At 37.9% G+C, this 15,114-nt stretch overlaps 1 protein-coding gene across 17 annotated transcripts in view; it reads left to right on the forward strand.

Annotated features, from left to right (window-relative positions):
• Positions 1-15,114, forward strand: part of MAST4 (microtubule associated serine/threonine kinase family member 4) — a 313,227-nt gene that overhangs the window by 252,018 nt on the left and 46,095 nt on the right. For all 17 annotated transcript variants that reach the window (XM_065860149.2, XM_065860150.2, XM_071802651.1 and 14 more), the window contains 5 exons: positions 1,876-2,033; positions 4,373-4,448; positions 5,818-6,027; positions 8,996-9,097; positions 13,234-13,366. In XM_065860149.2, coding sequence (XP_065716221.1) covers positions 1,876-2,033; positions 4,373-4,448; positions 5,818-6,027; positions 8,996-9,097; positions 13,234-13,366 — 679 coding nt within the window. The remainder of the gene's footprint in view (positions 1-1,875; positions 2,034-4,372; positions 4,449-5,817; positions 6,028-8,995; positions 9,098-13,233; positions 13,367-15,114) is intronic.

Raw genomic sequence — 15,114 nt, forward strand, 5'->3', positions numbered from 1 at the left:
GAAGCCAAAGAGGTAGAGCCTGATTTTATAGCACTAGGCATCTGTGGGGGTCTGTATTGGGAAATTTCCCTTTGCTAAGGGTATCTTTTATCAGAAGGAGCGTGGCCATAGGACAGACACCAGGAGGTTAGCTGCAACCAGCTGCCATAGTATGAGATAAGAAAGAAGAATTTATCTATGCTGTGTGCTGAATTATGCGCAGTAACATGCTAAGGCTGAATTTCATAAATGAATTACTGCTACTCGACAAGTTGCTACCAATCATGTGAACTGCGGTAAATTCTTAGTGTGCATGCTTCTTAGCCAGCAGCAAAGCAAGGTAATGTGATCTTCCTAACTTGAACTTGTTCTCATGTGATGCAGCCTTCCCACATAGACCAGTGCTGTCTAAGTTAGCCTTTCCCAGCACTGGGTTTTCTTCTTTTTTTTTTTTTTGCTTTTAGGATACAACTTCATGAAATCTAGTGTGATAAGTAATCTTTTCTTGAGTTCCTAGGAATTGGGATATATTCAGCCTTTACCGCACAAGTTACCAGGAGGTTATCAAGACTTTCTAATTACGGTGCTCACCAGCCGGGATAGTACCTGCCAACCTTAGCAATGTAGGACAAAGTCTGTACAGCGTGAAAGTTTATTGATTTCCATCACTTGGGATCATATAAGCAAAGCAGCTTTGAATGTGCTGGCCTTCAATAAAAGAGCAGTCAGGCAGGGGCCTTGTTGTCCTGTACAGGAAGACAGGTAAGAACAATAATGTGCAGATGAAGACCTGACATATAGAAGAATCTCATTTTTTTGAAAAGCCAGTTGAAGACTGAAGAGGTCCAGGAAGAAGTACAAGCTTTTGGACTTCTTCCTCTCTGTGGGTAAAATAAAGGGAATGTCTGCATGGTACCAAGCAGCTTTGTGCAGTCATACAAGGCTATTTGTGGACAAGCTGTCCTGGAAACTAGTTTTGCTACCAGAAACAATAGGGCATTTCTGTCTACACTCGTCAGTCCAGACTAGCAAGGCTGGCTGTTAATGCTTTGAACTATGTACATGCTCTTTACAAGGACCTCAAATCTAGACTTAGGGAAGTAGTTGTGGAGTTCTACCTCAAGACATTTAGTGTGGCTCAGGTAGCTACATGAAAGAGAGTAAAACACGACAGTAAGATCATCTACACTGCTTTATGTGGTGTGTCTGTGTGCGATTTTGCAGGGCTAGTTTAGTGGTAGCACTGCCAATTTCATACTTGTCTGTGTCTTCCAGTTTTATAAGTAGATGGTTTGAGTGTAATCACTTTCACTTTCGTCAGCCACAGAACCTGTCTGGATATATGTATTAAGTTCTTTCACTTCATTTTAAATGTACAGGAGTTTATAGGAAAATAGGGTATGATATTTTTAGCAAGAATTTTGAGATTTTATTTAATTTTATTTTAAAAAGCATCAATAATGTCTTAAATATGGATTATGAAGTACCTTCAGCATATAGAATTACGGTTTGTGTTATAGCAAGAAGTTGTACTCGTGTTTATTATACTGAGACTGTCTTAATTAATTTTCAACAGATCCCCTTTTAGCTATTCCGTACGTATTGTTTGTAACATTAGATGCCATCTTTGCCTTAGAGGAAATTTGAACTTTTGTAATGCAATGATTCTTTCTTCTGGGACTGAAGTGGGGTTTTTTGTACTTTTTATTTAGCTCATTAAGTTGAGACTAATTATTTATTTTCTTTTTTATGTATTTTCATCGTTAAATTGGTAGTCAGGCATGGAAGACAGTAACTATCATTTTTAAATTAAAGAGCTTTATTCATAAACACTGGCTATAGTCTTGCAAATGTGTTTTTTTCATTCTAATAGAAGCTTGTGTTCTGTTCTTGCAGTCATCATGCTCATCCCAAGAGAAGCTACACCAGTTACCATACCAACCAACACCTGATGAACTACATTTTTTGTCTAAACATTTCTGTACCACTGAGAGCATTGCCAGTGACAGCAGGTGCAGGACCACTGCAATGCGCCCTCGGTCCCGAAGTCTCAGGTGAGTTTGTCTATCTGGGAACAGGGGTTGGATCTAGTGTCACATACTCTGGAGCATCGTGGGTTTTGTACACTGGGAGCATTCCCTATTTTTTTTTGTATTGCTGAAGTAATACACGAAAGACATACTGAATTACTAATAGTGCTTTTAAATCCTTACTCCTAGTTTTGATCATGGTTTACTTCAGTGCTTAATATTGTAAGCTAGGTCTTCATGAAGACAACTAGCCTGCATGAACTGTCTTGATGAGCTAGTCATTGTTGATCTGACTGTAGCTCTGGTTCTCTTCCAGAGTTCAAACTGTTCACAGAATCAGGTCTTTATTTGCAAAACTAAGTCAAATTGTATTTATATTCTAGGACTATGTGGAAAGCAATGTGATAAAGAACAAACGGGTGGGGGGTGTATGCACTCATTTATTTTCTTTAACCAAGATTTTCGTTTGCAGTGGCCATTTGTGTAAGATGTGTTTTATCCAAGATAGTTCTAAACTGTCAGAATAGTTTAGGTTTGCAAAATGCAGATGAACTCTATGGGTAAGTTTTCAAGAAAAAGAAAGAAAGAAAAAAAGATTATTATATTTCTAATCGTCATATTAATCCTTTCAAGTTTAAAAATAATTTCAGAGGTGTACAAATCCTAAGGATTTAGGTTTTTAGTGCAATATATTTTAACTCTGCTTTTTGATTATTTTATTTAGAAATCTGTGTAGACTGTAGTGACAAATATAGTTGCTACCTGCATGAGACTACACAACGACTACTAAGAAAAAATCCTGTTTCTTCATTAGAAGATTACAGATTGAAACTGTATTGTATTTATTGCCACGTCTTTTTTTTTTTTTTTCCAATTTCTGTTATGCTTTTAACACTTAAAAAAACGATCTTCCACTTTATCTCACAGAATGTGTAAAATGACCCTGAGGGAAGACAAGAACCAAGCATTTTCAGAAAGGGAATTATGCTGTAGGATTGTGATGGAATTACGTACCTACTCTGTCCTTAGTCGATTTGCCTGTGGTTGCCCATAACAGATTGTTCATATCAATTAAAGGACCCACCTTTGTGATGTCTGGGGACAAATTTTAGTGTTAATTTTTGCCCTCTTAAAAAATGCAGAACTATCGAAACGCAGTTCGTCTCCTCGTGCAAGAAACGCTTGTGTACATGTTATGGTAGAGTCACTCCTACAGGATACCATGCCATTTCTGGGGTCTTTTTCCTGTTCCATGTCTTTTAGACCAAATGGAATGGGCCAGTGTCACCAACTCAGGCAAATCTGATAGATTTTTCAAAGGAATTGATACCAGACAGTGAGGCTCATGGTAGCAAAAAGTAGTTTTGTAGATTAGCCAAGTCCATGGATACCTTTTATGGATTGTTTTCCTGGAAGTCCTGTGCTTTTCTTGTAGCACAGCAGCCCATCATTGAGGGACACCATATGTATGTATGGCATTATTTGTAGGAAGTTGCTACCATTATCTGCTGGTCAGATGCAAAATAAATTGTTTTGGGTTTCTTTAATGTTGTGTTTTTAAAAAAATACTCATTCTTCTCAACTTTTTCGCTTGCAACGAACAGAGTTCTTAGTCAAGTCTTGCTATATTGATTGTAACCTTCAAAGAGCCATAACCATAATTAACAGTTAAATATATCTCTATTGCTCTTTTTAGAGAAAGATTATGTTCAGGCTTGTTGCAAAACTGCCTGCATCCTGAACTGTGGTTACAGACCAAGAAAATAATATAGTTAGTAGTTAGATGTCAAGGACTTTAATCACAGAATCATAGAATGGTTTGGGTTGGAAGCAGCCTTGAAGATCATCTACTTCCAACCCCCTGCCATGGGCAGGGACACCTTCCGCTAGCCCACGTTGCTCAAAGCCCCATCCAGCCTGACCTTGAACACTTTCAGAGATGGGCATCTACAGCTGCTCTAGGCAGCCTGTGCCAGTGCCTCATACCTTCATGATGAAGAATTTCTTCCTTATATCTAATCTAAATCTAACTTCTGTGAGTTTAAAGCCATTAACCCTTGTCCTATCACTACATGCGCTTGTAAAAAGTCCCTCTCCAGCTTTCTTGCTGGCCTTATTTAGACACTAGAAGGTTGCTGTAAGGTCCCCCAGGACCCTTCTCCAGGCCGAACAACCCCAACTTTCTCATAGGATTGGTCAGAAATAGCAGAAAGGAACTGTTTCTACCACTAGTGAGAGAATGTACCTTTCTAGTGAAGTCTGTGTTGAGCTTTTGTTGCAAATAAACTGTACGAAAATATAATAACTACTAATTCTAGTTCATGCTGAGACAAGTTTAAAGGGATAATTTGCTTTGCTTGCAGCCCTGGACGTTCTCCTGCCTGCTGTGACAATGAAATTATTATGATGAACCATGTCTACAAAGAAAGGTTCCCAAAGGTAATGAATTATATTTAAGACACCCAGTATCTAAATTGATAGGCTACATAGGTTTTAAGTAAGTGGCTTTTCTGTTACGGGAACTAATGATCCAGCCCTGTAATGGCTTTCATAAAGCATCACCAGGCTCTTATTACAAAGATAAAATCACAATAAAGAAAAGCCCTGCTGAGAACTGGACATTCATTTGGCAAAGCTGCTGAACTGGTTTTGAAATGAATCATCCTGGTAATATATTCTACTGATTGGAAAGCAACAGTACATTCAGTTTTAATAGGTGATGTGTACTTGGGGCAAACATATACTGAATTAGTAAAACAAAAATGGGTTTTTTTGCTAGGTCTTGTGCAGCATTTGCTGATATACCTGCACATTCCTTCCTTGAGTGCCATTTATTCCTTTTCCCCAGCACTCATTATATACTTATTTTAGTTGTGAAGCTCAGTACACAGTTCCGGGCATTTGACTATGAGATACCAGATGAGGACATGTTACTATCGTGTCCGAAGGTCTGAGACACAGTTGCAGGTGTGTAGCTCAGAGCACTGCACTCTCCGTTGCTCCTAGGATTTTGATGACCTCTGGAAAATAAAATGAGGTAAAGCTGATACTGTTCAAAAAAGTACCTAAAAATAGAAGAATTTTTTTCATATTTCTTTGTAGAAATATGAAGAGAGATTGGTCGGGATTTGCAGAGTGACTGAGCAGCAATCTGAACAACTTTTCAGTGTTTGAGTTGTGAACTAAGAAATGTGGGTTTACTTACACTAAAAGCATTTTTAAGATTGTTTTTTAAGCATCTGCGTTTCTGTGAGAAGCAGGTGCTTGGTTCTGTAAAACAGACACATTGAGCAACCTGCATACACATCTGACGAGACCTGCGAGCCTGGGGTGCTTTTAATCAGTCAGTATTCATTCAGACTCTGCCCAGTGAAATATTTTTGTGGAATAACCTTTATGAAAGTGAGGAAAATACTCAAGCCTGTATTATCTGCAGTTTCAGCAAAACAGACAAAGTAGACCTCCATGAGGTTGTTTTACATTTTTTACTTGGACTTAAAGCTGTAAAGTCGTGAGTGTTCTTTGGTTCTGTTTAGTGATCATCAAAGTTAATCACTAGTGGCAGACAAAGGGAAGGATCTGTGTAGTAGAACAGTAAGGCTGTTGCTTTTCTGGACTGGTAATGTGGGAAACGTCATCTGTCACTTTGACTTTCTGTTTGCTTGCTTTTTTGCTTCACTTGTTTCACATATTCCATCTAGGTAACTTCATAGGTAATACAAAACCACTGCAGAATTGGAAATAAGCTCTGTGGCTGTTAGTTTCATGTGAAGTTGATTTAATGTATCATGTATCTGTTTGTGTATAGGCCACAGCTCAGATGGAAGAGAGGCTTCGGGACATTATAACAAATTATTGTCCAGAGAATGTCCTTCCCCTGGCAGATGGAGTGCTCAGTTTTACTCACCATCAGATCACAGAACTGGCTCGAGATTGTTTGGATAAATCCCGCCAGGGTCTCATCACGTCACGATACTTCCTTGAATTACAGCAGAAATTAGACAAATTACTACAGGAGGTATGACCCATGAGACTACCGTTACATTTGCTTAAAAAATGTTTAAATCTGTTTCCTTAAGAGTTGTTGTCTGGACATCATCATGACTATTCACTCAAATAATTGTCAAAGTGGTATTCACACAGTTTTAGTCTACATAATAATCACTACAAAGGCATCGTAGTGTACTAACTTGAAATAGATGCGTTGTAAAGATTTCAGAAACAACAACATTTTGTCGTGCAGTGCAAGTTATAAATTGCTTACAGAAGTGTGTGCATAAACCCTAAATGAGAAGGCTTGCTATTCCATTTACTGTGGATAAATGAGGAAACATACACACTTTCCACTTTATCAACCCTGCTAATTGCCTGCTGTGTTGAGAAAGCAGACGGCAACCCTTAGTTTTCCATTAGCTGGAGGTTATTTATTTAAATATTTATAATATTAATTTCATAATTAAACTGTTTATTAACAGAAATAATGTAGGTTATAAAAGTGTTGAAACTTCTATAGAACAGTCAGCTAAATGAGTTAAGAACTCGTAACCTGACAAAATAAATGCACTATGACAGAAGTCACTACAGTTTATTAATGCATCCTTTTTAAAACAACAAGTACAGAATGTAATGTACTCATTTGTTTGTGTGGGATTTGATAGCACATTATGAGCCATAGTTAATGCGATAGAGCAGCAGATTTTATATTGACTTGAAATTTTCCAACTGGGATGCTAAGATACGGTGCTTGTCTTGATTTATGTCTTTTTTTTTTTTTTTTCCTTTCTTTTGAATGCAGGAGCGGTTGGTAAAGGTTTTGGTTGATTTTTTTTTTTTTTTTTCTGTCTCTTTCCCTGTGCTGCTTTTTTGTTAACTTCTATTCAGTAACTAGGTTTTCTGCGACTACTGTATTTTGAACTTTTTCTCTTCGTAAAGCAATGCAAAACTCAAGACATAAGTGTTTTATTTTTGGATTATTGAAACCCTGTTTTTTAAAGAGAAAATACTTAGAGCTTGCTTACTTGTCAAAAGGAGGTTTGAACTGTTGACCTTCTTGTGAAATGCTTTTATGATGCCAAAGTGCAGGCCGAGCTGGCCACTTGACTGGAGATAATGTAGAAATACAAGGAAACAAGCCTAAGCTGAAATTCACTGGACGCTGTTAATCACTGTTAACATATCACTTAAAACAGCTACACAGTAAGTAGAGTTTGGAGTATATGTTCGCTCATTCACTTAAATCCCTCAATCTACTAAAAAAAAAATCAAGCAGATTATTCTCCAGTCTTCATATAAAGCAGTGCATTATTTTAAAAAAAAGGCAGGAACACTGAATTTGTCATGTGCTGTGATGCTAGTTTTATTTTGTAAAAATTTTCCGCTTTACAAAAACGTAGTACCTTAAAATATTCAGACTTTCAAGTCAACTGTGTGATGCTGTCATATTATGTTATTAACAGGTAAGAAAACTTTCTCTTCGCACAACTCAGTTACAGGCACTCAGTTGTGCTTTGGATTCATGTGATCCGTTTATTGTCGATTCCCAGCTGCGACGTTTCCTAGAAATCTGCATCTCCTCCTTCTGCCTCACATGTTGCAATTGCTTTGCACAACCGGGGGAAAGCTCCCTTGAGATTTGGTTCAACCAACATTTTTAAGATTCTGAGGTCACAGTCGAGCAGACCTGAATGCTTTCCTGCTTCCTCTCTCTTAAATGTAACATATATTCAGTCTCTCATTCATGTATGCACCTGAGTGTTCCCAAAGCTGTACAAAGGTGCTTTACATTTTGCTTGTGATTAAAACAGATGGATTCTTCTGTTTACACAAGTGTTTTCTTTGGACTTGGTTGATAGTGTGCAGAACACAAATGCTTGTGTCCAGTTAAGATTCTTCCAAAACCTCTTGTAGAGTCCTAGATAGTATTTGTGTCTTTTCTTTTTTTCCTTCTTTAAACTTCCCAGATTAGTTCTTCTCAAATATTTGATGTTTTTAAAATTGTAGTGCTTATATTGAAAACAATATTTAGCTTTCATAGTTTGTTATTTTAACTTCAAAAAATATTATGTATTATATGAGATGTACTTATTTGTACAAGTTAATCACTTCTAAAATGTTAGTTTCTTAGTTGTCTTTGTGGTTTTGAATAAGCAAGATATGAGAAAAGACTGAAGTCCACAGTTTCTACTGTTCAGAACAAATAAATGCTGTGATAAATGAGTGAAGGACTATTAGGCTTTTTTAATTAGAAGGAGAGTGATATGGTTTCTTTGCATTCATTAGCGTCCTTAAATTATATCATTTGTTCTTAGAGGGGTGCATTTGAAAGAAATTTGAAATGCAGCTCAGACCACTGTGCAAATGTTACCAAACCTTCTAGAAATATTTTTCCTGTATGTGTTCTTTTGTAGCATTTTCCCTCCTTTGTAGTCATCCTTGTACAATTTTTCAGTTTTTCATTGTTTTTCTTTCAATGTGTACCTTTATATGGCGCCTCTATGCAAGTATAATTTTATCTATATATGTCATTGTCATTTTAGCATGATATGTGGCCATAGGAAATCGGTATCAATTTGGCATGGAAGTCGCTTATGTTTATTAGCATTACTTAGGTCAGTTTTCATTTCATCCTAAAATTATCAACATATTGAGACACATCTGTACATATGGAGAGATGTAGGTTTGTATTGAAATGTAGTGCCTTTTGCAAAGCTAACGGTAATAATACTGTGTAAGTTAAAAAAAAAAAGGTAGTAAGTATTATGTCTATTGTAGGCACTTCTGGTTTGTTGTTGTAGTGTTAGAATTGTCCAGATGGAATTACTTCGATTTGAAATCACAGCGTTGCTCAAATCCTTGTTATTTCTGCTGGCATCTTGAAATTGTTGTGCTGTTTGTCTCAAGTAGATGCTTCAAAGGTTTGAATATACTTTCCTCAGTAGTGTCTCAAATGCAATTTGTTTCATTATCATTTTATTTCTATCTCTTAGGCTCAAGAGCGATCAGAGAGTGAAGAACTGGCATTTATTAAGCAACTTGTCCGAAAAGTCCTGATAGTTATTGCTCGTCCTGCTCGTCTACTGGAATGCCTGGTAAGGTCATGCTTGCTATAAGTAGGTTTTTCACTTGTATAGGAAAGTTTCTGGGTTAATATTCAAGGCCCTTTACAGCTTTTTCTTGAAACATGTCAAACAACAGGGCAGGGCTTCATTGTTGGTGGGATCCTTTCTGCTTTTATTTCAGGAACATGGGACTGGCAGGGACCTCCTACAGTTGTGTTTGGTTCCCTGCTGCTGCAAATACTATGTTATAGAATCCCTTTCATCAGTTGAGGAAGTTCCAGTTCAAAACCAGTTGCGTTTTTCTGTTATTTTGTTAGACTTTGCTATTCCCTTGAGACATCTGTTCCGGAATCATAACTGCTGGGTGGTTTTCCTGTTGTTTTTCTTCTTCTTACAAGTTTCATCATTTTGTCCACGCAACAGCTGCCAGGGCTATAAGCAGCTTGCAGTCAGCTCTGCGATACCTGATTTGGGGAGAACAGCAGCAGAGGGTTTAGGGTAGCTGCATGTATAGTCTGAGTTACACTAGGGACCAGAGGAGTTAACCTGTTGGTGCATGAGCATTGCACTGATGTTGCCAGAGTGGGCTAGCTTGTGAGAGGCCATGTGGGCGTCTTTTTGCTTTGCCTGCACATGCTGGCAGAGTTGCGGTGGCTCAGGTGTAGGAAGTTGCTCCTACGCACAGAACCAACAAGCCTGCGTTCTTCAGTGAAACTAATAAACCCTCACAGAACACAGTGTACTCCGAAGGACAGCATAGACACCCAAATACCATGTAAGTGCCAGCCTGAATCCAACAGACCTGGCAGGCAGCCGGAGCTGACTTTGTTGAGCCACTCTGCTTGCCAATACCAGGATCACAGTGTTGATGCTGCAGACAGCTATTTGAGGCTGGCAAGGCTTACGTGGGAGCCACTAACCTGCTGCTAGACTTAAGTTAAGCTTTGAAAGTGTTGTAACTGCATTTGCATGGCATTGAATCTGAGTCTTTCCAACCTGATTTTGGCTCTGTGCTGTGTCTCTTCATGTGTAGCACAATTAATCCACAACCTGGCTCTTTCAGCCACTGACAAACTGAGAGCTGCCTTTGTTTTGTTTTGGAAACACCATGTCTCAGTGTTCCCAGTTCGTTCATGATTTGCAGTTTAGAAGGAATGTAAAATAAGGTATGTGCTCTGAATCAGCATGAAAGAGAAGATTTTGAAAAAAAAAAAAAAGAAAAAAGGCAGACTTTAGAGCAGAGGATACCTTAGAATCTCCTGCCTCTGCCATTGAATCAAACAAAATTTGCATTCCTCCTTCACCCTCAACACTGAAATGCTCATTCCATGTCTAGGGTGATCTTCCCTGTTCATATAATCCTTGTCCAGCTTTTAACCCAATTCTCGTGTGATATCTTCCTTCTGATTTGCACCCTTCTGTCATCACACATCCAAAAATGACCTTAAATACATCCTGTGAACTGATAGACTGAGGCTTCTTTGTGATGCTTTGTCCTTCTCTTCCCTACATACTGGCTCTCTCCCACCTACCCCTACTCCCAGTGTCATTATTGTCTTCAAGGTTTCTAATTCAGGTTCTCTTTTGGTGATGTATTTGCACATTAGTTAATTCTCCTAAATGCCAAGTTTTATAGCTAGCAAGCCCCAATCTCCATTCACTTAGTTCCCAGTTTCTGCCTCTGGGCTTTTATCCCAGCCCACTGCCTCTGCCTTTACCGTGCTTCAGGGTAGAGCTGTTGTGCATCCAGTGTCCTTGCTTTTGCTGGGCCTGCTGATACAAGTGGAAGGACAATCTTGCAAGGCCAGGAGATGACTGTGTCTCTTAGTTCAGAGTTTCAGAGGAGCAATTGCAGAGAAAACCAGCACAGTTTCCCCAGTTCTTATTTGCAATAGGATCTTTAGGAAATTTGAGATGGAATGTAACAACTCAGCACAGTATGTTTCTTAAGAGGAGAACAGCTTGAACAAATTTAGGCATACTGTCACGAAAACAATACATTTCTCATGGAAGAAAGTATTAAGCATACTCCATAAACATCACTGGAATCATGTAATCTTACAGAAACAATATTGTTGCTTTTTCATAGCTTCCTGCTGGAAACTTTTGAATAATGCCGGCTAACATTTTAGAATGTCTGTCTGAAATAGATACTAAATATGGAAAACTTCAGCCCCTGTAAGAAAGTTTGTAGTGTTGTAGGAAATAAATCCAGCACTTTTGTCATGAGAAGTTTTAGATACCATGCAGTAATGCTGTCAGTTTTCTGATGCTGATCTTTGCTCTGGTGTTCATGGTATGTGGATTCCTATTTTTATTCACTTGGTAATGGTATGAATAAAACTTTTGCAGTTTTACATGTGCCAAAAAGCTACTGCCAAATACTGGAAGTTTTTCTTCACTTGCATATGAAAAATGATACACAGAGTTGGAAGTGAATATCAGAAAATAATTTTTTTTGCTTCCAATTGTTCACGCATGTGTATGTATATGTGTGTATACGTAATATGTATTTGGAGATGCACACACACACACATTCAGATTATTAAAAGTATCTGTTTTGAAATTACCTTGTCTTAGCCAAGTGGAGAAGCTATGTATCTGCCGCTGCAGCAGGTAACGAGATGATGATGTTTTGATGAAGGTAGATAGGAAGTTTTGGCACACATGGTGTTGTGCTTTTCAGTGCCAAGGATTAAGATGTGAGAGAGACAGCTGGGGAGAGCATGTCAGATGAGTAGAGTAGGGTTTAGACAGCATGTAATGCTTAGCTACTCTGTTCAGATTTTTAGGCAGTGTAGCACCATCCTGAGACTTTGGGCTACATAAGAGAGTTTCAGCATTTTGTGGGTTTGTGGTAAATCCTTTGGGATAGGCTGGCGATGATGGAAATTCTTTCATGACAAATGAAAAACTAAGATTGTTTCTGCAAGACTGAAAAATCCGAAGATATTTCATTTCAGATGCACTTGCCAGCTCCTTCTGGTAGCCATAGCAGTTTCAATACTTCCAAAATGAAACACAATACCTGATTTCTCAGGCTGTCTTCCAGGTTGGGATGTTTTGTTCCCAAGTCCGGGGTAGGCTGAGGAGCTAGGACATGGGCATGTGACCCAGCGTGCAGACTAAAACCCCCTGGAGTTATGGCAGGCCATGAAATGACCCACAGGCAAGGAAATGAGCTGAGCAGTCTGCCTGGCTCCCACAAATCTTTTTGACAGAGCTGACTTACTCCGGCAAAAAGTCCATTTAGTTACATAAGTGTTTCATGACTCCAGCTGGCTCTCTATTAAGAATTACAACTGTCGTGATCTATGGTTGGAACAAACATCTTTGAGAATGTAATGTCTATATGAGAAATATTTTAGTATGACTTCATACTAGTAGATGAAGGAGAAAAAATACCCCATACAACTATTAAAAAACTTCCTTGTTCCTTTCAAGGCTTTCCTATTTCTATCATGTATCAAAGTAGTAAAGTAAACATATTTGCAAGGGACTTGGGGGATAAGCAGTGTTTTGGGGGTTTGAGTGTCTGGGATTTTTGTTTGTCTTTTAGGCATGATATAAATGATAGTTGTAATATAGTTGTTTCCCAAAGGAGGATGTTTCATTCTTAGATTTGCAGTAATTGGATCGATGAAGTTCAGATGTTGTTTTCAGCAACTTATGATTTTGACTTCATTCTGAAGCTAGTGATTTATTTAATTGTATTCTCCATAAAGCATAGTGCATATATATATACATATAGATTTAAAATACTTCGAAATAAGTAAGAGTGGAAAGCAATATATTTATATAATTTCTTTATTTCAGTAGTGGATTTCTACATGCAAGCAGGTACAGGGAGATGATGTCTTCAGTATGTGAAATCTTATCACTGCTGGTTGTAGGTCATTTTACTCTATGGGACATTTTGAGTCCAAAGAACTTACTACTCTTATAAAGCAGTGCTCTGAAATAATGGTATGAAATTTCATTTCATACGGCATGTTACGTTGTTTAAGAATTGTAGCAGAGTAATAGACTAATAGTAATAAAGAAGTACTGGTTTTAATAAGGGAAATGTCTAATATTTGCCATCAAAGAAGCAAAGGAGGTTTTTATGTTAGGTTTTAAGAGTTCAACTTCTGCAGAGAGAATGATGATGATTGTTTTTCTTCTAGGAATTTGATCCCGAAGAATTTTACTATCTTTTGGAAGCAGCTGAAGGCCATGCTAAAGAGGGACAAGGCATTAAAACAGACATACCTCGATATATTATTAGCCAGCTGGGCTTAAATAAAGATCCTCTGGAAGGTAAGGGCACCTCGTGGTCCAGCTATAGACTCCCAGATGCTCCTTCACAATGCATTTAATCATTCTGGTAATTTGTGTGTACCTGAAAAGAGTCCAAGTAAAAATGGTAGCAGAACGAGCTGTTACTAACCCTCACAGTTCTCTCACAGCTCAAAGGCATTAAAAAGAGATTTTTTCTGATTTTTTTCTGAGCTTTTTTTCTGCTGTATCATTCACAAATATACCATGTCAATGATACCCGTCATCTTCTTCCAGCCTGACAATGCAACTTTCTTATTTCAGCTCCAGCCGAAATTTACTGCTATAATTTGATGGTGACTATTATCTAGCCATAGGTATAAATGGAACCAGGGTGAGCTGTTACTTGCCCTTCAGTGGCCCCAGGCTCCCATATCTGAAGAAGAATATCCAGTGTTCCTATTAAAACTGCAGAGAGTCATTTTCCTGGACAATTTATGTGTCCATGTTGAGGACTTCTGTAGGGAGAACTTGAGTTTCCATGGAGGTATTATATTTGCAGAATTTTTGTTTGCCTGATGCGTCTTTTCAGGATAGTGTTGGAAAAACTACAGTTATTTCTATCTCCTAACTAGACCATCTTTTCCATCTTTTTCCATCTTTTTTTTTTAAAACCAGTTCTTTTGATGCAAGATCACTTTTCTTTAAATCAAAGGAGTAGTATACTGTGAGAATGTCAAAGGTAAACTTCTTTGGTCACCTTCAGCAGTGTTTGAAGTTCAGCACTGCCAGATGTTGCCAGGAATTTGATTAGATCAATTAGGTTGGATATTGTTATAGATGATTTTCATGTTATATTAACAGATTTTAAGAAAGTCAACCCTGTTATTGGTCCACTTCTTCACAGAAGAAATTCTTCCTCTAAATCTAGTAGTATTTTTATCTGACATACATACATACATACAGATTGAAGGAGATTTGACAGTTTTGCTTGGATTTGGAGTGCAAGACAAATTGGAAAAATATACATAACTATTGTTTTCCGTGTCATACTGGAAAAGATCAAGAAGTAGCTTATTTCTCTGCAAGATAAAGATGTGCCTACTGGATTTGGAGAGCTGTTGGTTTGGCACAGACTGACAATTCATAAATTCTTCACTGATGAAGTATGCAAGGTTTAATTTGGAGTGTGGGTTGAGAGTTTAGAATTATTGGCCCTGGTTCTGCCACTTGAACCTAATCTTACTGATTGACTCTTTCTGACCACTTGCATAAAAGTGTTCCTCAGCACAACTCAAGAATCTGACACTCCCTAAGTTTAATAGTATATTGTAGTTTTTTTGAACAGTTTATTGTGGGAGAGGTCTAGAATATTGGTTTTATGTGAGTGTCCTTCATCTGGAACACATAATTACATTTAATAAATTGGGTATTAGTGAATATAACAAACTTCGAAGCATTCCAGGATGTGGGGTTTTTTCTGTGGGAGAAATGGGCTCCGTGTTTTGTCGGTAAATACTGAGGGGTCTGTTGAAGTATGGATTACTGACCTTTGGTGCAGCGGGAGATTTGGGTGATTGAATTATTTTGTAGCATTTTAAAGGTTAAGGGGTATGTAGATTTGTGATCGAACAATACAGACCGTCTGGTTTGTATTAATTCTTTCCTGCTTCCCTACAAAAAGTTACGTTTATAAGCAGTATAAATGACTGTGCAATAACTTAAATGATCTGGTTTTAGTTTTAAATTGGTGCCTCTATAGACAAGGACATTTCCTATGCAAAAATAAA

Source organism: Patagioenas fasciata, chromosome Z, assembly GCF_037038585.1.
Source record: "Patagioenas fasciata isolate bPatFas1 chromosome Z, bPatFas1.hap1, whole genome shotgun sequence".
Taxonomy (NCBI): Eukaryota; Metazoa; Chordata; class Aves; order Columbiformes; family Columbidae; genus Patagioenas; species Patagioenas fasciata.